A 24,047-nucleotide genomic window follows, 5' to 3' on the forward strand; every position below is an offset into this window, starting at 1 on the left:
GAGCTGGGTTGCTGCATGTGTAGATTTCCTGGTGCAGACTTGGAGCTGATCCTGGCCTGCTGCACCGGGGCAGGGGAGCGGCATGTGCTATCCTGTTGGATTGAATATACTGCACGTGGAGAGGGGGCCCCTGTGTGTCCCTACACCTTTTGATCTTGAGTGTTAGGGGACCCTTCACTGAGGAGACTCTCTTTGGCACGTGAATCTCATTGGTGGGTCTGTTCGGTACCAGCGCCCAAGGTCGCAGTGGGCAATGACAAGCCCCAGAAGAAAACAGGCCCGAATGCCGTCACTCAGTATACCACGCCTAGGCCCCCCCCCCCCCTCCCCCAGCGCCTGACCAGACAGACTGGGGGAGCAGAACGGGATTCGCGAGGGGAGAGCCCGGAGCCCTCCAGGGCAGAAATCATGGCAGCCATACAGGGCTCCAGGTAAGCGCTGGAGGACAGAATAGACACTGTCTCAGTGGAGGATGTAAACCTACTACGGGCAGACCTCCGGAAGGTAGCAGATGGTTACGAACGCTGAGCAGGGATATAGCTGAATTGAAAGGTGAAGTGGGTGCTCTCAAGCAACAGGTAGCACAGATGACTGTGGTTCCGAAGGCATTTGAGAGTTGTGCTGAGGAGGCGGAGGGGAGGGCGAGACGCAGCAACATTAGAGTGATTGGCATCCTGGAAAGAGCGGAACAGGGGGCACGGAGCAATTCCTCGAGAGAGAGAGCTCATATGGCTCCTGTCCCTCCTCCACCCCCCCCCCCACCCCCCCCCCCCCCCGAGCTATCATAGCCAAAATCCTTAACTATCGGGATAGAGACTGATTTTTAAGGGCGGCAAGGGAACACCTGAATCTCCAGTATGACAATAATAAAGTGTTATACCAAGCAAGTCCAGGATCTTCGGAAAACCTTCCTGGGACTGAAAAGCAAGTTGAGGGATTTGAATATGCAATATATGCTCCAGTATCCTGCCACGCTGAAGGTGAACTTAGGGAGGGAGGGGGGGGGGGTGTTAGGCATAGTTTGACTCACCGGAAGATGTCTGGGAGTAGTTGGAAAACCGTGGAGATGGGCTGCCGCCTGGAGAAGATTGGTCTGAAGCGAAGATGGGGGACGCGGCCTAAGGGGGGCCGTCGGCGGCAGCAGGCCCAAATAGAATCGCAAAATGCCCCGGAGGTGTCGCAGAGGAGGATAACGGTGGGGAATGTGGAACGCTGCAGTCCAACCCCCTGATGGAGAGTGCTGCGGATGTCAAACTCCTGGCAGCTGCGTCCACTGAACCAGATGCGCAAGATCAGACTCTGCCGCCAACAATGGATGTTGTACCTGAGACCCTGTTGAAAGATGTTTCTGAAGGTTGCAGCGAAAGTGACTAAATATGGACTGCTGGTCTGCAGTGCTGAATGTTGATTCTGGACTACTACGGAGGAGGGTGGTAATGCTGTATGGTGATGCTTGTTGCTGTGGTGACTGGGCGTGAGGCTGTTGAGGATTGTGCTACTACGGGGCTTGACGTAACTGGTTTAAGGCTATATGAAGCGGGTGTATTTCAGAATGGCGGCGGGATTCTTGATTTGTATTGGGTGGGCGGGCTGGGGCTATGATGCTTTTTATTTGTTGCCCCTGTTGGGCTTGGTGGCGTGCTGTGCACGTCCTGGCACGAGCGGTGGGTGGGCAAAATCGTCTGAATGTAGTCAAGCATTGTCTGTGGGTGGGGGACATGTGGAGGTGTTTTGTTGGGTCCGTTTTGGTTGTGTGAATTTACGTGGTGTGTAAAAGAGTGTCATTGCCAGACAGGTTGTGTGGATGTATGGCAGAGCAGGTAAAGTTTCGAAGCTAGAACGTCAGGGGGTTAGGCACCTGCACCAAATGGCATAGGGTCCGCTCATTCCTTAAGCGGCATAATATAATGGTTGCGTGCTTGCAAGAGACGCACTTGGATGATGCTGGGTTGAGCTGTCTGGCTAAAAAGTGAAGGGGATAGGTATTCCACTCGTATTCTACCTATGCAAGGGGGGTGTTGAACTGGGTGGTGCCAGGGGCTCCATTTACATTGCAGTACGCCGAAACAGACCTAATCCCCTAATGTCGATGACCCGAATTTCTTTCTGACCCTGTAGGACCTGATTGCAGCAGACTTGGATGCTCCATGAAGGGGCACTTAGCCGTGCATTACTAAGCAGTTGCAGAAGCTAATGAGTGACTTGGGCGTCGGGGATGTATGGAGGGAGCACCACCCGACTCAGAAAATATTCACTTGTTTTACGCCCACTCATAACACGCGTAGTCGCCTGGACAGGGTACTAGCGACGGGATACCCAGTGTTCATGGCTGCAGAGATCACACACTTGGCACTTTTTTTCTCTGACCATATGCTCGTGTGCTGTACGGTGCGTTGGGGAACGGGGGGACGAGGCCCTCGCAGATGCCTGCTCCCTGCTGACATTTTGGAGGACCCGATCGGTAATGAGGCAATCTCGAATGCATTGACAGAGTATCTGTCCCTTAATTGGGGATCTGCAAGCACCAGAGCTCATGAGTGGGATGCAATGAAGGCGGTAGTCAGGGGGGCGGCGATGGGGTTGATGTATGGCGTCCGAAGGCAACTGTAGTCTGAGCTGCAGGATAGGGAGAAATTGCTGGATGAGCTCCAATCTGGGCCGTAGGGCCAAAACGATGCTCGGGAACGAGAGCGTGTAATATGGGAGCAGGTGGCAGACACCTGGGACAGTATGGATAATTATACTCTCATGAAATATCACCAGCGGTTGCATGCAGAAGGAGATTAATCTGGTATGGTTGTAAGCCTGGATATTGCGTAGAGAACAGAGCGAGTGCTGGGGCGGGCTCCCTTCCATCCGGAATGGTCTATTTGGCAGTTGGTCCCTGTGCGCAGGATGGTCGAAAACATGTCATTCCAGGCATGGAGAGAGGGTGGCTGCATGGTGTTGGCAGATTTATATATTAACGGACACCTACCTTACGTTTGAGCAGGCGTGTGAGAGTTTTGGCCTGGGACAGGGGCAGTATCTTCAATATGCTGGTCTGATGGAAGTGGCTACGGAGACGTGCTCTGTGTATCTGGCTATTCCCCAGACCACGGAGACCTTGGATGTATTGCTAACATGTGGGGGTGGGCGCAGCCTGAAGTCTGTTGTACAAGGCCATGAGGGGAGACTCTGGGTCTTTGGCTTTTAGGGCGTGGGATGCATGGAATGGAGATTTGCAGACGCCGTTGCTGGAGACGGATTGGGTGAGAGTACGTATGCTTACACGTAAGTGTCTTGCAATGCCTGGTTGAAGCTGCTGCACTATAATTTCTTGCAACGGGTATATATGACCCCGGCGAGGCTTTATCGAATCGATCCCTTCCGTTCGCATAGTTGTCCTAGATGTCATGGTGCGTCTACGGGGTTCATGCATTTCGCATGGGAATGTCCGAAAGTTCATCAATATTGGCTTGCAGTTGTAGCGCGCCTCAGTGAGCGGGTGGGAACCGCGCTCTAAGCTACGCCTGTGCAGTGCATTTTAGGTTTGGTACCGCAACGCAAGAAGAAGAAAATGGCCAACAAGTTAGTGCAGCCAGCGCTGGTGCTGGCTAAACGGATGGTTGCCATTTGCTGGATGGGTGAACAGGCCCTCTCTTTTCTGAATTGGATGTGGGAGAGTGGTCATTGGCCGAAGAACTGCATATGAAGGCCTGCCGTAAGGATGGGAAGTTGGAAGAGGATATAGCAAGTTGGTGAGAGGCATGTAGAGATTTGTGGAGTCCAGTAGTGCTGGGCAGTGAACAGACTAGTTATTCAGATGAAGACAATAGTATGTAACATTTGGTGCCTGTGTCAACCCAATTCTTTATATGATGAAGCCGCTGCTAAGCCACGAACAGTGTGAAATGTATCCAACTGTGCTAAGGGCCTGGGACTTTAATGTGTGTAATGGAAATAAGCTGATGTATGTTGTCTCGAAGGATTCTGTATAGGACCACTCGGGTTGTTGTGGAAAATTTATAAATAAAGTTTACTTTTTTTTTTTAAACAATGAAAACACTCAAACCCTGTTCCACTGCCCTCAGTTTGATAATCCCATTGCTTTCCATCTGTCAATCTGAGCGTTCTTTCCCCACGTGTAATGAAAGGTCTCAGATCTCCCCTGGATCAAGGTATGTACCATCACTTTCCCAGGGAGAGAATATCAGTTCCAAACTTATGGAATAAAACCTATACACAGCACTTCCTAAGGTGGGCAAACTTTCAACACTCCCCCAAAGGCAAGGCAAGAAAACAGTATATACACAGACTTTGCACATCACTTGACAGGATTAGACCAACTTCCTATAACACAATTACCTGCTAGAAGGGAATTCACCCATCCTTCTACAACCGAATACTTGGCCAAGAAGAGTCCACACCTCCTGCTACAAGAAAAAGACCAATTGGTATATCTGGGATGTATTTATTAGTAAATAGCACCACACGGTAAGCCGACTGCACCTATTGTAGCAGACTCCAACATATCAATCAAATGATTGAAACACAATCAAGGCAAACGAATATGTAGAAATATATATGTATGGATATAAGAATCAGAAAATAAGAAGGAAAGGAAAGAATCAGTAAAGAATCAAGAGACAGTAGCAGAGACACCTCACCTACTGCTTCATCATTTCACCCCGCTTTGCTCAAGGGGAGTCCATTGCTTGAACCGGGTGAAAGCTCAGAGGTGACACCACTCTTCCGTGACAACACGTCTGCTCCACGGCGTGAACTTCCACCAGGCCAGTGTAGGCTCCCCTTTTTAATACAAATTCAAACACAACGAAGCTTCTAGCAAGCCTCGCCCCCTCGTTCTCATGAGAGCCTGTACCAGCCTCCTCAAAGGTCACTGCATCGGTTGATCAGGCCTTTGCTATGGCTCCGAGACAGACCATGTACATTCCTCTGATAAGAACCAGTTCTCTCTAGTCAGTAAAGTGCGAAAAACAGGAGAAGAGCAAAACATGCCCTCCCCACTTTTGCGGAAAATGGAGTTAGTTAAGCCATGCACACAAAGGCCCAAAGCAAGATGGAATCAGAAAAGCAAGGATGACATGAAACCATGTCAAAGGCAATACTCGGCACTGCCACAAAGCAAGGTAAAGTCAGAAATCAGAATGACCTGAAGCCATGTCAAAGGCAATAGTTCAACACATAATTCACATAACCCAAATAACACTATAGACTTTATCCCTCAGTATACAACAGTGAGCACATGTGTGCACCACCACCCACAAGACTGCACCTCAACATCCCATACCTTCTATTCTTGGCAAGACTATTCTACTAAAAGACAGCAAGATTACAGGACAGAAGAGAAGCAGGAATATGCAAACCCATCCTACATTAAGGCTAGGGTAGCATAACACACACATGACTTAAGTCAGTACAAAATGGTGGTGGTTGAGGGTCATCCTAGGGTGTCAGACCACAAAAGTGGCTCATTCACTACACCGCGGTAAATAGCTCGGACACGGATGTTGTCTCAATGTCTTCCCTTTACCATGTGTCATCAGTTTGGCGCAATAACCTCTTTTAGTGTGTCATCCTGGGTTAATAGAATTCTGTTTTCTTAGAATTATGTATACTTCTGTACTCGGTGCTGAGTAAGGTGTAATAAATGCAAGCTTTCTCTTATTTGCCTTCTTTTTAGGTCTCGCCTATGCAGTGCGCATGCGCTGCATAGGAGGGCCTTTAGCCGTCGCTCTGCTCATTTTCAAGCACACACTCGTGCTTGTGGCGGCATCCACCTCGCGGGAGCACGCAGCGGCGTGCCACGAGTGCAGTGCTTGAAAATGAGCAGACTGCTCTCCCAAGCGCACGCGCACCACTCGCGGGCCCCCCTCCTGCTCCCTCTCTCACAACCTCTTCACGTGGCCACTCCCTTTCTGTATGCGACGCTCGCTGGGGCTGCGCTTATTTCGGGTAAGCTTTGGTCACAGTACAGCCACCGACACGTGTAGTCATAAGGCTGTTTAGACTTTTCTAAATATTCAGTCTGTTTGTGTTTTAGCTTATTTCGCTGACCATCTCATGAGCACGTGCATGTGAATTCCAGTAAGCGCCTTTACTTAATAAACACTTCGGCTGTCTAGCCTTCACGCTTTTTTCGAGCACTTGGACAACTTCGCTTTTGCACTTTTTTTCTACCTCTTCATGCACAAACTTCACAGAGGTGCACTTGATTATTGAATCACTATATTTTTTATAGCATGTCACGTAGATGTATCCATGTGTACAGTTACTCTGCAACACGTTTATGACGCGAGCACAGTTTTTCCCGTATTATCACTTATGTCAACTTCTCAAACATGACGGGCCGTCTTTAATTTCTTTAGGCACTTGATGTTTTTTTTTTCCAGTTTCTTTCGCGTTTTAGACAATCACCATGTTTTCAGCATATTACCAGAGGCATGCCTGTGCTTTCTTTTTGGCACACTAGTGCTACATTACAAATGAGATTGGCATTTGTGCCACTTTTCTTGTTTTCCTTGCCTTTTATTTGCTCCATTAATGCATTAAGTGGTTACTTAGATTTAAGGTTAGAGCCCCCGAGGGCTGGTTTCCATTCTTTAACTTCATATGGAATGTTACACACGGGGAGTAAGGCAGAGAAGAGGTGTTCATTTATTTATTATCGGTGCCCGCCTCCTTTGATGTGTACGGGGTCGTCTTGCGTTCAGTGCTTTCCATTCTGTGACTTGCTCCGTTCCCCCGAGCAGCAGCTGAAGCTCGTGTATGACATACAGTACCCCCTGCTCTGACCAAGGAGCGCGCTGTACTCCACACCACACACACCCTCCTCGGCTCCCACACGCCTGAGTGGAAGCTGTTTCTTTTATTTGGAGATGCTAGAGATGTGCAGACGGTCTGGTGGAACTGCGGTTTGGCGGTGATAAGATCCCTTTCCCCCTTCCATCGACTTGTCTGTTCGGCTCCCCAGACTGCGTGCTCGAGCCAGGGTCACTTCTGCTGCGCCTGGCTCCCCGGGTCAGAAGGCAGTGTTTCTCACCGAGCGCCGCTCTTTCCCATTCCGACTGCTCTAGATTACAGATTATACTGGACTTGTTCCAAGGAAAGGTCGGCGCGAAGAGCTGCGAGCCGAAGACCAGCAGCTGGGGACACTTTCATTCTCTGTTTCTGAATGATTTTGTTCTTCCAGAGTGAGGTGTTTATTTTATAACTCCACTTGAGAGGCCAGGTTTTATTTTCTCACCCAGTTTGCAAGGCTTGACATAGGCTATTTGCATATGGGTTGTCGCGTTGACTAAAATGCAAACTTTGCGACAAACTGGACATTGGCCACCCGCCGGACCTATGTTTTTCCAGAGTCCCATGGTGACTGGCTACGTTCAGATGCAAATTTGTTACTCTGTTTATTCAATGCCTTGTTGGCAAATCACGTAGTTTGATTTCTTTAGAGCTAACGTAGCAAAACGGCTGCCAGCCTCCTCGCTGCTTGGCGTCAGACTGAAGGAAGCAGAGATGCGAGAGCAGCAGTGATGTATATACAATCCTCACCATTCAAAATGTCACCTTTTAAATTAAATATTACCCCCGGATTATAGCATAGTGGTGCAAAACCAGATACCCTGCTGGCTGCCCCTAAAATACAATTCAAGCAATGGCGCTGCACATGTAACATTGAGTTAGAAATAACTTCGTTTCACACAATGACTATGTAAAAAAAAAAAAATGCTAACATTGACCTGTTACGTACATGTCGCAACCTTATGCAGTTCTGGGACCAGTCTTGGCTCATTTACTTTACATTTATATGTAAATAGCTTTGCTTGTTTTGGCATGGGGGCATAGGGAAATAAAGTGATTTGCCCAGAATCACAGGATGTTGAGCCAACGAGGAGGCTCGAACCTGGTCCCCTCTGCTCCAAAGTTGGTTGCTTTGGCCGTTATGCCACACCTTCTCCTTTGTCATATCGACTTTAAAAAAAGAAGAAAAAAAACTTGGACGATGATTAAAAAAATATTGAATATGTGGGCATGACAGTGGGGTTTAATGTACTGCATTGCTAAACACTTATAAGGTCCCAAAGGCGAGACCTATTGGCTATGCCAATGCTTGTTCTTAGTTGAAGTTACCAATAAGCTCTCCCGCTTTACATTACTGTGTCGTTCTGTTGTTAGTGTATCCTTTATGTATTCTTTCTGTAAATCTAGTACATTTTCCAGCACCCTTTCTCCATGTGTGTGTGGATTAAAAAAGACCCATATACAGGTTTGCAATTGAGGACGAAACGTTTGTCCACATAGCCTCAGCTCAAATTTGGCAAAACCATTCACCATTGTGTGTAAATCAAATCTAGTAGCATGTTCGTGCGCTCATAATGTGCGGCAAGTCGTGTGTCTAGAAAGTGTTGTACAGCCTTCATGCCATGGTCAATTGGTATGTATGTATATAATAAGCATACATCTGGAATTATTCCCGAAATGATTGGTGTGTGCCCTGCGGGAAGTCATGTCCCCTGTGAATTTTGGGCAAGGTATAAATGCAAGGACATGTAGGATTGCTATTAAGCAGATATCTAATTTCCAAGTCTAAGATGAGACCTAGGTTTCTCCAGTATTTAAGTTTGTCTTCCACTTTTCGGTTGGTTTTCATCAAGGGATTGCCTTCAAGTTTGGCGTAGGCGGTCGTATCAGAAAGTTGTCACTTTGACCCAAATATTCATACTTGTTCATGAGCACCACGTTCCCCCCCCTTTGTCGGCGTCTCTGATGACTGAAGACTCATTTCTTAGGTATCAAGTGCTTTTCTTTCCTCCCATGGTAATGTTGTGTTTAATACCTTTTGGTATTTAGCAAGTTTTTATCCTCCAATTTGTCTAGTTCTTGATTAACCATCAGTGAGAATGTATCTATTTGATTGTCTCTGGGTCGGCAGGGAGTGAATTTAGATCTAAATTTCAGTCCACTGTCACTTTCGAGATCAAGTGTCGATATCGAGATCTGCCTAGTGTGTCTGTATGGGAGGACGGACTCGAAAGCAACTTCAGTAGATCCCCGATATCCCCAATGGTGATGCTATTACGACCCATCTGAAGTGACTCTGATTTCGGTCTGTTGGGTTATTTGCCCTGAAAAAATGTAGCAATTTTAGATTTCTTGTAATTTTAAAAACAATTTACGTGTAATGAAGAGAAGTTTGGTAAAGAACTTGGACAGAAACCCGGCCCTCTGCTAAATAACTTTATTTCTGCAGCATCCAGTTTGCGGTTTGATAGGTTTACAATATTGATATTATCGGCCATCTTATTAGTGTTAACCAGATTACTTTTGATTCTGAGATATTGACCTGGTAGAGACAAGAACAAGGGAAAGGCAGGGTGTCACTATTGCCTGATTTCCCCTCCTTGTTTTCTTGGGGCAATTTCTTTTCTGTATTGCTGCTTGTTCCCTTTGTGGAATCTTTGCAGCTCTTTATAAACGAGCATTGGCATAGCCAATAGGTCTCGCCTTTGGTACTTTATAAGTGTTTAGCCATGCAACAGTTGATGCTGTTGTACCAATGATATTGTGCTGCATAACTAAATACTTAAAGGTCCCAAAGGCGAGACCTGTTGTCTATGCCAATGCTTATTGGTTTCTGGAGTAGCGTGCTACTCTCCGAAAAGAGCTTCGATGCCTCGTCAGGGGGAGTTGGCGCTATATAAATACAATTACAAACCAGCTATGACCGTTGGAGCACTGCTCTGAAACTTGAGTGAAACCCAACTTTTTACACACTACCTATTTCATACACTCTCGCTCTACCAACCATGCACAACAAACTATGTATAGCCATGTCACTGATCATCCAGAAAGCGCTCTGAGCCATCTTCAAGAGTATGAAGAGCTTTTACAAATTTTACAATTCCGTATAATAAACAGTGTTGTGATGCCAGTTTTCCAACTGGACGCTGAAAAATATATCTTTTGCAATTTGAATTTCCCTGGAGCTGACTGAAATGTGGTTGGGCAGAGAAGGCGATGCTCGTTTCTGCTGCAGAGCAGTGCTCCCAACTTTCCGAGGCCGCCATCTTGTTTCCGGCTTGCATTTCTGCGCGATGATGGCATTTGCTGGTTCCTTGCTCCTGTGCAGAGCATAAAATGCCTCGTATATGGAAAAGGGAGAGAGAAGTGAAAACACAGTCCTGGCAGGCTTGTTTGGAAAAGTAACCCAGTGTTTGAACTTACAAAGCCACTTTTGAATTATTGAATTACTGGAGAGTTATGAAGCAGCCGGAGACTTTTTATTCGCAAATCTTAACTCCAACCAGACTGTCATTTTCTTTTCCTCTGTTCTTCATCACGCCTGCTAGTGGGAGGGGCTGAGGATTCTGAGCCCGCGAGGGAACTGGGAGCCCCACGGATAACAAGCGCGCAAGTGGTGCGCGCGCCACAGCGAGCCATGTGTTTTGAATTATCGTGCCCGTGTCTTGGCACGATAATTCAAAACATATGGTGCCCATGCAGGTAACCGCAAGCAATAGGCCACGCACAAGCGTGTGTGGTGAGCTTTTGAAAACCCTTACTTAAAGTCTCGCCAGAGCAGCACATGAGTGCTGCTACAGGCTCGACCTAAAAAGAAAATAAGAGGGAGGTGGGTCCGAAGGTGTGGAAGTTGTCGGTATCTCTGATGTAGTGGACTCCGTAATCGTTACACTGCTGACACTTGAGATGTGAGATGCACTTGTCGATGCGGTCATGTGCATTACACGTTCTGGTGCCTCGGTGGGATTGTGTGTTTTAATGTATCAAACTTTCTGGCAAATGTATACACTCTACCATTCATATAGTCTCTTTCATCCCTTCAGATTTTCTGCATCTTTTTGTCCTTTATATATAGTTGATGTCTATTTAATACCTCCTTAAGGATATCATCATTTTTATCCGTGGCTTGAGCTAATTTAGATCTCTGATGTCCTTCTCTGGTACAATATCGCTTAACAGTTTTTCATCTCTGTGTCCCTAATTAATATGTCCATCATTCCTATGTGAGGTCAGCAGTAGCGTTTCCCATCAGGCATAGCCACCATACGTTAGGTCGCTCTTTCCTTCTACCCTGCCTCTGTCTTGGCATCTCATTCCTCAACTGACCTCGGAGGCCTTCTTGACTTCCGTGCTAGCACCACCCACCTCCCCATTCTGATATGGGTAGATATAACAGGGCTCTGCCCGCATCTGAGATGGGGGGGAGGCACGAGTGGGATCTGTCCACTCTGGAGAGGGTGGGGACGTAGCACAGGGCTCTTCCTGCCCCTGAGAGGGTGGGGAGGCACCACAGGGTTCTGCCTGCTCCGAGAGGGTGAGGACATACCACAGGGCTCTGCCCGCTCCGGAGAGGGCGGGGAGGTTCCTCAGGGCTCTGCCTGCTCCGGAGAGGGCGAGGAGGTACCACAGGGCTCTGCCTGCTCCGGAGAGGGCGGGGAGGTACCACAGGGCTCTGCCCGCTCCGGAGAGGGCGGGGAGGCACCAGTGGGCTCTACCCACTCCGGAGAGGGTGGAGTGGTACCACGGAGCTCTGCCCGCTCCAGAGAGGGTGGGGTGGTACCACGGGGCTCTGTGCCTTCTCCGGAGAGGGCGGGGAGGTACCATGAGGCTCTACCTGCTCCTGAGCGGGCGGGGAGGTACCATGAGGCTCTACCTGCTCCTGAGCGGGCGGGGAGGTACCAGTGGGCTCTGCCCGCTCCAGAGAGGGTGGGGACGTACCACAGGGCTCTGCTCGTTCCAGAGAGGGTGGGGACGTACCAGTGGGCTCTGCCCACTCCGGAGAGGGTGGGGAGGTTCCACAGGGCTCTACCCACTCCGGAGAGGGTGGGGAGGTACCACAGGGCTCTTGCCTGCTCCGGAGAGGGTGGGGAGGTACCACAGGGCTCTTGCCTGCTCCGGAGAGGGTGGGGAGGTACCACAGGGCTCTTGCCTGCTCCGTAGAGGGTGGGGAGGTACCACAGGGCTCTTGCCTGCTCCGGAGAGGGTGGGGAAGTACCACAGGGCTCTTGCCTGCTCCGGAGAGGGTGGGGAGGTGCCACATGGCTCAGTCTTGTCTGCTGAGATCTTGGGTGGGCTGCTAATGGCTCTCTTCTCTCTCTTTGTAAGAGGGTAGTTTCTCTGGGACTCTGCGTAGATGACCGAGGGCTCTGCCTCCTTTCTTGAGTTAGTAAAACGTAATTTGGCTCTTCCTATACTGGGAGGATGGGCACGTGCCAGGAGGCTGCTTTTAGCTTTCCTGAAAGGTGTGGTGGTGCCAATGCTCTGACTTCTTTTATAAAGGTGGGCTGGTGCCAGAGGGATCTGCCTGCTAGCCTGAAATCATGAATAGGTACTTACTTGTGTGGTGCCTCTCGATTCATGGTAGAGGTCTGCCTGTTCAGCTGGGTTTGTAAGTTGGTGCCTGAGGGCTACTCTGTGATGATGGTAGGGTGATGCCAGTGGGCTCTGCTGGGTGGTAGGTGGCTGCTTCTCGGAGGAGTTGTTGGCCCTTGAAGGCCATCAACAGTTATACCTGGCTGTATCTCTGGTCTTGATCCTGGCTGTATTTGCGTGATGGTCTCACATATCTTTCTTCTTGTGTCTCCGCAGATGGTCCGAGTCTCCTGGCTCTTCCTCTTCTCCAAGTTTATTGAGCTCATGGACACGGTAAGCGTTGCTTTCTTCCAGTCTGTGCTTGTTGGGCCGTCCTTCCAATGAGAGGTAGATACTGCCTTGGTAGGACTGGTGGTGGGCGCGGAGAGGGTGGAGCCTCTGCCTAAGGAGAGGTAGTGGCTGCCTTTCACAGGACTGGTGGTGGGCGTGGAGAGGGTGGAGCCTCTGCCTAAGGAGAGGTAGTAGCCGCCTTTCACAGGACTGGTGGTGGGCGCAGAGAGGGTGGAGCTTCTGCCTAAGAGGTAGTGGTCGCCTTTCACAGGACTGGGGGAGGGCGTAGAGAGGGTGGAGCTTCTGCCTAAGGAGAGGTAGTAGCCGACTTTCACAGGACTGATGGGGGGGGGGGGGGAGAGGGGGCGTGGAGTGAGAGGAACTTCTGCCTAAGGAGAGGAAGTGGCCGCCTTTCACAGGACTGGTGGAGTGTGCAGAGAGGGTGGAGCCTCTGCCTAAGGAGAGGTAGTGGCTGCCTTTCACAGGACTGGGGAAGGGCGCAGAGAGGGTGGAGCTTCTGCCTAAGGAGAGGTAGCGGCCGCCTTTCACAGGACTAGTGGGGGGGGGGGGGGGGGGAATCACAGAGCTTCTCCCTAAGGAGAGGAAGTGGCCGCCTTTGACAGGACTGGTGGAGGGCGCGGAGAGGGTGGAGCTTCTACCTAAGCAGAGATAGTTGCTGCGATTTACAGGACTGGTGGCGGGCGCTGAGGGAGTGGAAGGGGAGGTAAGGGGTCTGTTTGTAATCCCTATGAAAGGTGAGCCTCATTAGGAGAGAGTGGCACATGGGGGGGGGGGGGGAAGAGTCTCTTTCAAGAGGTGATGCTCACATGGCCACCATTGAAGAAGTGATGCTCACAGTGGAGGAAAAGATGTACGGGTGGTCCCCATTTAGAGAGGTGATGCATGTGTGTTACATTATAAGAATTGTAAGTGTACTCAAGGGCCCCACTGGAAGGTAAAGTGCACCTTTGCCCCATCCCTAGTGGGGAAAGTACACCAAAGAAGCCTTCAACCGATCTGCACGTGGGTACTCTGTTCGAATGGAACTTACACATGCCTTGGCCCTTGCAAGGGCAGTAAGCATGTGGCCTCTCTTTCTAGAGGTTATTATTTTGAGGACAGTGCACATCTAGGATGTGGATGTTACATGCATATGTTGGTTGGCTCACGTAGTCTTCATGGTGAAGTTCATGTAAACACTTTTGGTCGTGAATAGTTCGCCTGGGTTTAGTAGAGAAGGTTAGCCAGCGTGGTGCACACAGAGTAACTGCACTCAGAGCTCCTGGAAGGATTAAGACACGTGCATGTTTCAAACACAAGTGTAAATTTCAGAGGGTGTTTAGATGTGTCCCTCCTTGGAAGAAAGTTCATTGATGTGTGTGGCCTGGACAACTTTTACTATGTTTATCGTGGCCGCTTGTCCTGATCCTGCTTGTATCTTTTCCTTCTTCTCAGGTCTTCTTCGTCCTTCGAAAGAAGAACAGTCAGATCACCTTCCTTCACCTCATCCATCACTCGGTCCTGCCCTGGAGTTGGTGGTGGGGGGTTAAGTTTGGCCCAGGTAAGAGGTCTGTTGGACTTGGGGTGGGATGGTAGATTCTTGCAATAAGAGTTTTTGGAACTATTGTAGAGATACCAAGGTCCAGGGATCCCAATTCTTGAGGGAATTGCTCAATTTGTATACAACTTATTCCTTGTGGAGGATGACTCAAGACACTGGACCTCTATGGTCTCAAAAAAGTACATGCATTCAGTAGTGAGTCAGTTCACTCCTTCTCAAGTAGATTTGAAAAGCAAGGCTGAAAAAAGATATTTGTGAAAAAAATATTAGATGAATTAGAGTCTTAAAGAAATCTAATATCACCCGGTGATGTGTAAGAAAAGTTACCGTGATATAGAAAAGACCAGAATAATGGGAAAGTGCTCAGGGCAGCGTGGGGGGGGGGGGGGGGGGGGGGAGAAAAACAAGGAAAAATTATTCCCATTATTCGCCTGAGAGAAGGGATACTGTTTTCTCAGGTATAGCAATCATGGAGGCACTCAGTGAGAGTATTATATTCACAGTCTGTGACCTTGTCAAATACAAGAAAAACGGCAACCATAATGACAATAGAGAATTGATAGGTGTGTTTTTAAAGTCAGGTCCTGTTAGTACAGGTTTGCAGGCTTTAAGAGGGAATTAGTCGTGTCATTTTCACAAATGAGGTGATTTAGTCATACCACAGAAAGGCAGGTATAACGAGATATAGCGATTAAGTTAGATCAGATATATACCTTAATGTTCAAGGATGCAGCACGGTACATTAGCTTCATATATCACTATTCAAGGTCACTGCACAAGACATTCGGTCAGACCTTTTGTAACGCCCTGAACGTCTCAGGATCGTTTAACAGACACGACAATGAGGACGCAACCACTAGTGAAGGGTTAGTTGTTTTAATGAAGGCAAATATAATACAAAGAATAAACAAAAGTTATAGTCACTGGAATCCTCCAGGCTAAGTACGTTACCAGCCCACAGCACGGATGGTCCTAACCGTCCTCTGCATATATGCCGGTCCCGGCGTATGCCAACAGAGGGCAGAAATGAAATGGCCGACAATGCCAATCGGTAGGCTGTGAGGGGCACGAAGAGTGTTGGGGAGAATGGAGGAGTCAGGGAAACACCCAGCCGGGGTCTCTACCTGAAGGGAGCAGCCGCTCAACCTCTTCCTCAGACTGCACCGGGACGCGGAGTCACCTCCTGGTGATGCGTCACCGATACCCCAATCACAAGCAAGAAGACTGAACCGAGAGCAGCCGCTCGATCGATCCTGTGGACTTCCGAGTCTGTAACGCGGCAAACACCTCCTGGTGTGCGTTACAGCTGGCAGTCCCTGTGTCTCTGGTCGGGCTGGGAGTTACGACTCCAACCAGCAAAAGCGCCACTGCGCTTGGACTCAGCCGAGTCAAAAAGCGAAGCTCAATGGTTGACCGGTAGAGCTTCCGGGTCCTTCACAGGTGACGATGGGGCAAGACACGGCCCAGGGAGTAACGACTCGACCTACCTCCGTTCTTGCCTTACTGGAGCACCACTCCGGAACACTGCTCTTCACGAAGCAGGTACGTCGGTGTGAACACAATATCCGACAGCGTTGTACCTCCCGGTTCCTCCCTTTATAGGGCGTGTTTTCCTTGAGTTATGTAACAGCTCTCCTGTTTACATAAGGGCGTGTTTCCCTTGTATGACAGGAATTCTTGACACCTTTGCACCGGAAAATTAAACAAAAGAAGAGAAAGAAGAAGAAAAGAAGAGAGAAAGGTGGAGAAAAAAGGAGAAAGAGGAGAAAGCAGGCGAGAAAAGAGGAAAGAAGAGAGGTAAGTAAGAATGCCTGTGAAATTATTCAGATTGAGTACTAATATTAGATATATAATGTACATGGCATTGTGTGCTTAAACCGGCTATCATTTGGCCCTTAGCATACTATTAAGTTCATTCTCTAGGGAAGTAGTTATGCACTTTATAATCTCATTGCGCAAGGCATTGGTAGGGTTCTACACAGCATAAAATGCATTATTACAATTTATGAGAGGAAATTAATGATTAAGAGATTGTGCTCTTAATTCTCATTTTCGAACCATTATTTTTATAGGACTCTATATCAAAGAAACGAGTCCAACTCATCTCGAGTCAACAAACAAAGATAAACAAGGCGGGAGGATTCCAAATTGTTAGTCATAGTTGATACGAGAAACGGTATCATAAGGACAGCTTCGTCCCGTTTCAAAGCAAAGAGACAAAAAGGTCGTTAACAAAGTTCAAGGGGCCGCATGCTGTCATGTCACTTACTTCAGGTTCAAAGGATGAAAGTCTCAGGATACTTCCAGGCGCTTATTCTTCCCACCATGGTATAGTCGCGTTGTGGTCCGCGGCCATCTTTAAGAAGGCAAACGAGGCCAGTCACGTGTCTACAGCATTCGTGAAGGTACGGCTCGTCATCTGGAGCGCCATCTTTAAATGTGTTGATGTTGCATTGTAATGCCCCATCATCTAAGCACACAATGCCATGTACATTATGTATGTAATATTAGTACTCAATCTGAATAATTTCACAGGCATTCTTACTTACCTCTCTTCTTTCCTCTTTTCTCGCCTGCTTTCTCCTCTTTCTCCTTTTTTCTCCACCTTTCTCTCTTCTTTTCTTCTTCTTTCTCTTCTTTTGTTTAATTTTCCGGTGCAGAGGTCTGACCGAATGTCTTGTGCAGTGACCTTGAATAGTGATATATGAAGCTAATGTACCGTGCTGCATCCTTGAAAATTAAGGTATATATCTGATCTAACTTAATCGCTATATCTTGTTATACCTGCCTTTCTGTGGTATGACTAAATCACCTCATTTGTGAAAATGACACGACTAATTCCCTCTTAAAGCCTGCAAACCTGTACTAACAGCACCTGACTTTAAAAACACACCTATCAATTCTCTATTGTCATTATGGTTGCCGTTTTTCTTGTATTTGACAAGGTCACAGACTGTGAATATAATACTCTCACTGAGTGCCTCCATGATTGCTATACCTGAGAAAACAGTATCCCTTCTCTCAGGCGAATAATGGGAATCATTTTTCCTTGTTTTTCTCCCCCCCCCCACGCTGCCCTGAGCACTTTCCCATTATTCTGGTCTTTTCTATATCACGGTTACTTTTCTTACACATCACCGGGTGATATTAGATTTCTTTAAGACTCTAATTCATCTAATATTTTTTTCACATATCTTTTTTCAGCCTTGAGAAAGCCCTGGCCCGATATTGAGCCATAAGGGTGAAACACGTGTTGGCTGTTCACTTCCGCTTCAAATGTGCTTGTTCGCCTTATTTTGAAAAATATAAGCTTGAATGATTGAATCAGCTGAAACAGAATTCCTTTATTTGAACAAAGAAAACAATAATTTGGACTCACCAACTCATTTGATTTTCTTGTTTTTCAAATCTACTTGAGAAGGAGTGAACTGACTCACTACTGAATGCAATAAGAGTTTTTGGGTAGTGAAGTTTTGCCCATCTAAACATCTGCAAGATTTTGGTAGTGATGTCTGATGCCTGCAGAAAGAGTTTAGATTGGAGATTTCTGAGACTATTTCTAACTTCTTGTTTCTTACCTTTTAAACGTACCAGACAGGATCTGGGATTCTTTAAAGCAATTGCTCGTTTACGTTGCCAGGTGGCATCATCTCACTGTGCGATGACCTTGCACTGGAAGTGACAGAATGTAGGCACATATAGGCACCACGTTGGCGTGCTGATATCAATTCCTTTCTTTCGTTGTCCCTCGATGCGGATCCAGAACTCTGCTACCTACTTTGATTATAAGTCTACCAGTGCCAATCCGAATGAACAGCAGTGTGCCATGGAGGAAATGTCTCCTCCCAAGATGACCGGTTTCTCCGCTTCGTCCATTACTCAGTGTTGCAACGAATGTGACCTGATTCATCTGAAAGTGATCAGAAAAAGGGAAATAAAGTTGTATGTCGGAGAACACAAGAATAGGTCACACTGGAAGCAGTGGTCCCATTCTCGTGCCAATTCATGGTCCCGCTCAAAGTCCACAGGTACGTTGCAATGTAACATGTGGCATGAGCACACAGAGGCTGAATTGGGATCATCCCCCTAGCACCACTTGAAAAAAGGGGAGGAGCTGTGCACTCTGCCCTTCAAGTGCCCATTTCCTCTACGTCCTCTGACTTGAGCCAAGAGATTCCCGGGGCCGCCTTGGCCTTGTGACAGATTAAGACCTCCAGGAGGCCATGCTGCAAATAGGTAGTGTGACCCAATGTCACACTACCAAATCACCAAGGCGCAGCCTACAATGTTTAGAATGTGATCCTAAGTTTCTCCCAACCCGCCAGTACTGGGGGGGGGGGGCGTGACACAATATTTGACTCTGATTCAAATGCAATTCAGGGTCTTCGAAATATCCTTTAGAACGACTACGAGGAGGTGTGCAGTTTACTGCTGTTTCATTACACTGATGCTAGACTGTGCCTAGACCAACAAGTGGCTGGATACCTCTTCTGAAAGTGAGCTGGAGGCATCGCCATGCCACCCTCCGAGGAGAAGGATTCTTCCACTGTGGTGGTCCAACTCACTGCTAGAAAGCTTAAAGGATAGCGGAGTTACAGCCGGCTCTCAAGGGATGCCTTCAGTCAGCCAATTCCTCCAACTATATAGGAAGCTCAGGAGCTATTTGCGGAGCCTACCAGAAAGAGACCACACTCAGTCAGCGCCGCAGCTGATTTCAGCCATTTATGGCTCAAGGCGGCTTTGTGGCAGCCAGAGCCGTGCATACCACCAAGGACAGCCATCTACCTCTACCTCCACCTCCCCTTCTGCAGTCGATGTTAATATTTTCCCTTGCAGGATCACACTCCGTCAGTAGGTGGCAGGATCTGATATTTTTTCTATCACATCAGATCGTCACATACTGAAGATCATTCAAAGGGCTATGCCCTACTTTTCATGCCATGACCTCCCCACATCCCCCCCTGTACCAACGCAAGTTTCATCAAATCCAGCAGTCCTCTTTATGCAGGAGGTAAACTAACTTTTGGCCAAAGGAGCCATTGAAGGGGTAGTTCAAGTCTGATAAGGGGTGTTCACCTGTGCTACTTTCTAATGCCCAAGAAGGACAGAGAGCTCAGACCCTTTCTGGCCCTCTAATCCATTCCTATGGAAGAAAAAAATCAAAATGCTGACTCTGGCTCATGTTCTTTCTGCTCAGACCCAGAAGGATGCATGGTATCCTTGAAGTTGTAGGACGCTTCTATTCATGTACCCGTCCTGCAGTCCACACGCTCTACCTGTGCTTCATTGGTGGGGTGGGAACACTTCCAATTTGCAGGCCTATTGGCATCACCTTGGCCCTTCGGATGTTTACAAAAGGCTGGTAGTGGTCGGGCCTATCTCCGCAGGTTGAGGAGACAGGTATTCATGTACCTCAATGACTGACTTCTCAAAGTGGGTTGGCACAATCAAACATGAACAACGAAATGAAAAATGCATTTATAAAGCGCAAGGCTACATGAGGGCCTCCCAGCCCTAATAGCAGCAAGCAGCAGAGAACCAACCTACTAGGGAAATAGACTGGTTTTCAGCATCCTCCGAAAGACAAGGTGATTGGGTTCCTTGCGCAATTGAAGAGGGAGGGTGTTTAAAAACTAGGGGGCGTTGTAGGAAAACAGACGGCCACCGCTTCTTGCTTTCTGAATCCTACAGATGGCTGCAAGATGTAAATCGTCTGAGCGAAGGGGTCTGTTAGCACAGTAAGACCGAGCAACCAATTAGTTAATAAGAGGGCGCTTTTCTGTTAAAGATTTGTGTGCTATGCACATGGACTCAAAGTAAACTCTCTCTATGATTGGTAGCCAGTGGAGATGTTTCAAGGTGGGTTTTGACGATTGGTGTTTCAGGATATCCAGAAGGACTCTGGCAGCCCAGTTTTGTTCTGTCTGGAGATTAGCGAAAGTTGAGTTGGGTACACCAAGATAAAGGGCATTCCCATAGTTCAGGCGTGACCGAATAAGTGCCTGGACCATGAGCTTACCTGCCTGAAAGGGGAGGAGTGGGAGAAATTTGCGGAGCATTTTTAAGATGCCATTTTATGAAGCTGCCACATTGCATGTCTGGACTTTGAAGGTTAGCTCCCGATCCAGTCAGACAACCAAGCTTTTTATTTGGGATTTGGGGGCCGGGGCAGGGCCCAAGTTGGCTGGCCACATTGGTTGGAATCAAATGAAGGAGTCCGTCGGAAGATGGTTGCCCTTTTGTTATCCCTGAGGATTTAATTCAGCGAATCACAGTACCACCTGTGCAGAGGGTCTCCTTTATAAGGGCTGTATTGGACACTCTGGTGGTAAGCACCTTTTTGCTTCGGTAGTGAGCCTGGGACATTCAAGATATGATCAAGATGTTTCGGGCTCAATCCAGCATCTAGGGGAGAATGGTGCTGATGCTGCTTGGGCTCCTAGCCCGTGCATCCTCCTCGTCCCTTGTGCCAGATGGCATATGCGGACCCTGCAGTGGAATCTCTTTTTCAGTTTGGAGCGGCACCAGGGCAGTCTGTCTGACACTACCTGCTTCTCAGAGGAGATAACCCGGGACCTTCAGTGGTGGCAAGGGGCAGAATTCTCATACAAGGTCACAGAAGGGTTCATCACCCCTTGTCTTTGGGTTTGGAGGTCCCCTGGAAGAGGTGGAGATCAGGGGGGTAATTTCCAGGAGTGCACCAACTCCACATAAACCTGCCGGATGTTCGTGGCAACAGGCTGGCCCGGAAAGTTTTCAACATGCCTTCATGGAAAGACTAGCCCAGTCCTTACATTGTGTTTTCAATGATTTTCCTCTAATAGATTCGTTTCAGAGGAATGGGTAGCAGCAAAGTTTTTTTGGTTGCAGTACACTCTTCAAACCCACCACGTTTTAAGAGGTACTTCCTGGCTTTCTAATCTAAATTTGAGGAATCTGCGGTTAACAGTATCCGTCAGAAGAACAATTTACTTACCTTCAGTAGCGCTCTTTTTGATGGATGCTCTACCTAACCACAGAACATGGAGCAGAAACGAAGTGCGAAATCTGCAGAGTAGACGTGCACATTCCAAAATGGTCCCAGTTTGACTTGTGGAGGCGCACTCATTAGGTCTTGCCTGATCCAGCGCTTGCGCTGGTCTGGCCGAGACATTTAGTGTACGGGTTTTGAAAGTGCTGCCACACGGCCTAGCGCTTGCGTTCACGCGAGCATGCACTCGCGCAGCCGGCAGCTTTCAGCGCCCGAGGCGCCATCTGGAGCTTTCACATTTTCCGCTGCTGCGCGCGCACCACTGGCGTGTTTGCCGTTGCGCGCGCACCCCTGCTTTCACTTTTACCGTCTTATTCTAATGTTATAGCGTGATTACTTTCACTAACTTGTCATCGGGCGGCTCAGTCAGTGCTTGTTTAACGTAGTGGTTTTGTACTTTGATCTGTTACATTGTCTCATTTCTTCTTATGAATGGTTTTTCTCATTCATTCAGTCTGTCCCTGCATCTCATCAACATGATGTCGTGACTGTCATAAGGTGCATAGCAGTTTGTAATAAATAGTTCTCTTTTTTGCTTGTATGTGATCTGGTGCTTATATTGCTTTGTTCTCGGTTTAAGTGGGCTGAACAGTCTTTTGACTAAACGAAGGAGAGTTGTTTTTTTTATTGATTATAGCGTGTCCTGCCGGTTCAAGCGATTTTTATTTTCGCAATAGGTCGCTGTAATGCGCAACGGCCCAGGGCATGGACTCCTACGGGCTGCCCTTTCTATGAACTCTGGGGTGATGGGTCTGAGATTTTCTTGACTTTGCTTGATTTCGGATTAATAGCTGGATGTGAATATATTGGGTTTGCCACATAAGTCTTCTTTGGAGCTTTCATCTTGTTCCCTTCCTTCGGACACCAACATCAAAAGCAAACTTTTGATCCACAATAAACTTGCTTCTGTTGGCCAGGCGAGATCTAGTGTTGCTGACTTGCCTCGGCAGTGGGACAGGAGATGGGCACGCGCAGGGCTTTTGGCGGATTGGAGCATGTGTACGCGCACTTACTCACGCGGTGTGCACATCTCCTGTCCCCCCTTTCCGTCCTCGCAAGCCTCATGCAGCGTTACTTTCACTTTCCCTTCCCCAGTCTGCTCCACGGAGATAGCTTTCCAAATTGGTCTCTGTAATATGAAGACCATAACTCAGTGCCTACAAGTCTTAAGTACTCCCAGGACATTCCCGTACCTACATGTTAAACATATATAAAGCACGCGTCAATGTCTGCTGAAAGTGTCAAACGTAACAGGGGTCAATGACCGAGGCTATGGTAGCCTCCCGTTGCTGGCCCGTCAACGCGCACCGAAGTAAGTGCTCCTCTCCGGCAATCACAGCACACCTTGGCATCATTCACAAGTACCCACAACACCCCTGATCAGCAGCAGCACCTCTTGGGTTCTTACCACCGAGTCCTCTTTAAACTGCGGCAGGGGTGGAAACTCAAGCTTCATATTCTCCATGTCCCCGAGCCTAGCTGGTGCGCAGGGTGGAAGAAAGGCATCTGGGTTCGGTGGAGCGGTTATGACCGTAATACAGGTGACGGCTCCCCGTGATCCAGCGCAAGAGCAGCTAGCAATTCCAACTCAGCTGCCATGTGTCCCCGCTTTGGGCGCCCTGGCGACCCCTCCCTGGGCCGCCCGAGCTGTGCAGCACCCATTCCAGAATGGCGTAGTCTGCAGGCGCCGCCACTGGGCACGAGCCGCAGGCCACGCCGATGTGCACGCTTGCGGCGCGCCTACAACGCGCGCATGGCGCTCCCCCACTTTCCCTTGTTTGGAAATGCACCCTCTCTAGGAGATGCCTCTTTCACAACGCGGAAACACCCTCATTGTCGCACTCAGTTTATGCGATGCTGCCTCAGATTAGGGCTTGTGCAGCCGGGCAGGTAATTGTTAGAATCAGCGCACGGCCGGGACACAGAGTCCCCGATCAGGTTTCTGTGCATGTGGGGCGTGCACACAGGGCTAGTCCCTGCCACACACCGCAGACGGGGCACATTCTCTTCGTACTCGGGGCTGCAATGATTCACACACCTCCGGGGCTTCTATTTATGAACAGCCTGCCCCCCCGAGGGAAGAGATCACTGGGGCTGAAAGGGGCCTGGAGAGCACCCCCGCGTAATATGTGGAAGAAGCACTCACTGTGGGAAATGCGCCAGAGGTTTTTAAGGACCCAGTCAGGGCCAGGGTCATTAACCCACGCATAGAGAAAGTACAAAGCTGCCCCCACAGATCCTGCCTATATCAAAGGGCCAGCGCCACTAGATTCTCTAGTGGTCTCCACTGCACGAAAAAGGTCAAATTCCCAGGCGTCGGGCAAAGCACCACCACCTGACAAGGAGTCAAAGCTACTGGACGCGTCAGGAAAGTGCACTGCGTCACAGGCAGCCAATATATGGCGTATCGCCAACACCCAAGCGCTTTTGGCCAGATTATGATGAATTAGAAACCATAATGCACCACCTCCTTGAAAGATACAAAACTAGGGCCAATGAATTAATTCAAGAGGGTAAGACAATAACTAACACCTCTATACGCTGTGCCTTAGATGCAGCAGACACAGCCTCCAGGGCCATTAATACTAGCGTCCTCCGTCGCCATGCTTGGCTAAGAATATCGGGTTTCAAACCAGAGGTGCAAGCCTCCATCCTGAATCATCCCTTTGACCAAGAACACCTATTTGGCCCAAAGGTAGCTGAGGCCCTTGAAAAAATGAAGGACACTGATACAGCGAAGTCCATGGGAGCCCTGCAGTCCCAGCCTCCTAGGCGCTCCTTTCGGAGTAC

At 48.5% G+C, this 24,047-nt stretch overlaps 1 protein-coding gene across 3 annotated transcripts in view; it reads left to right on the forward strand.

The window, feature by feature from the left end:
- ELOVL1 (ELOVL fatty acid elongase 1) overlaps positions 1 to 24,047 on the forward strand; it is a 204,876-nt gene that overhangs the window by 172,967 nt on the left and 7,862 nt on the right. For all 3 annotated transcript variants that reach the window (XM_085602970.1, XM_085602971.1, XM_085602972.1), the window contains exons 5-6: positions 12,613 to 12,669; positions 14,122 to 14,227. In XM_085602970.1, coding sequence (XP_085459096.1) covers positions 12,613 to 12,669; positions 14,122 to 14,227 — 163 coding nt within the window. The remainder of the gene's footprint in view (positions 1 to 12,612; positions 12,670 to 14,121; positions 14,228 to 24,047) is intronic.

This window comes from Triturus cristatus, chromosome 4_2, assembly GCF_964204655.1.
Source record: "Triturus cristatus chromosome 4_2, aTriCri1.1, whole genome shotgun sequence".
Lineage (NCBI taxonomy): Eukaryota > Metazoa > Chordata > Amphibia > Caudata > Salamandridae > Triturus > Triturus cristatus.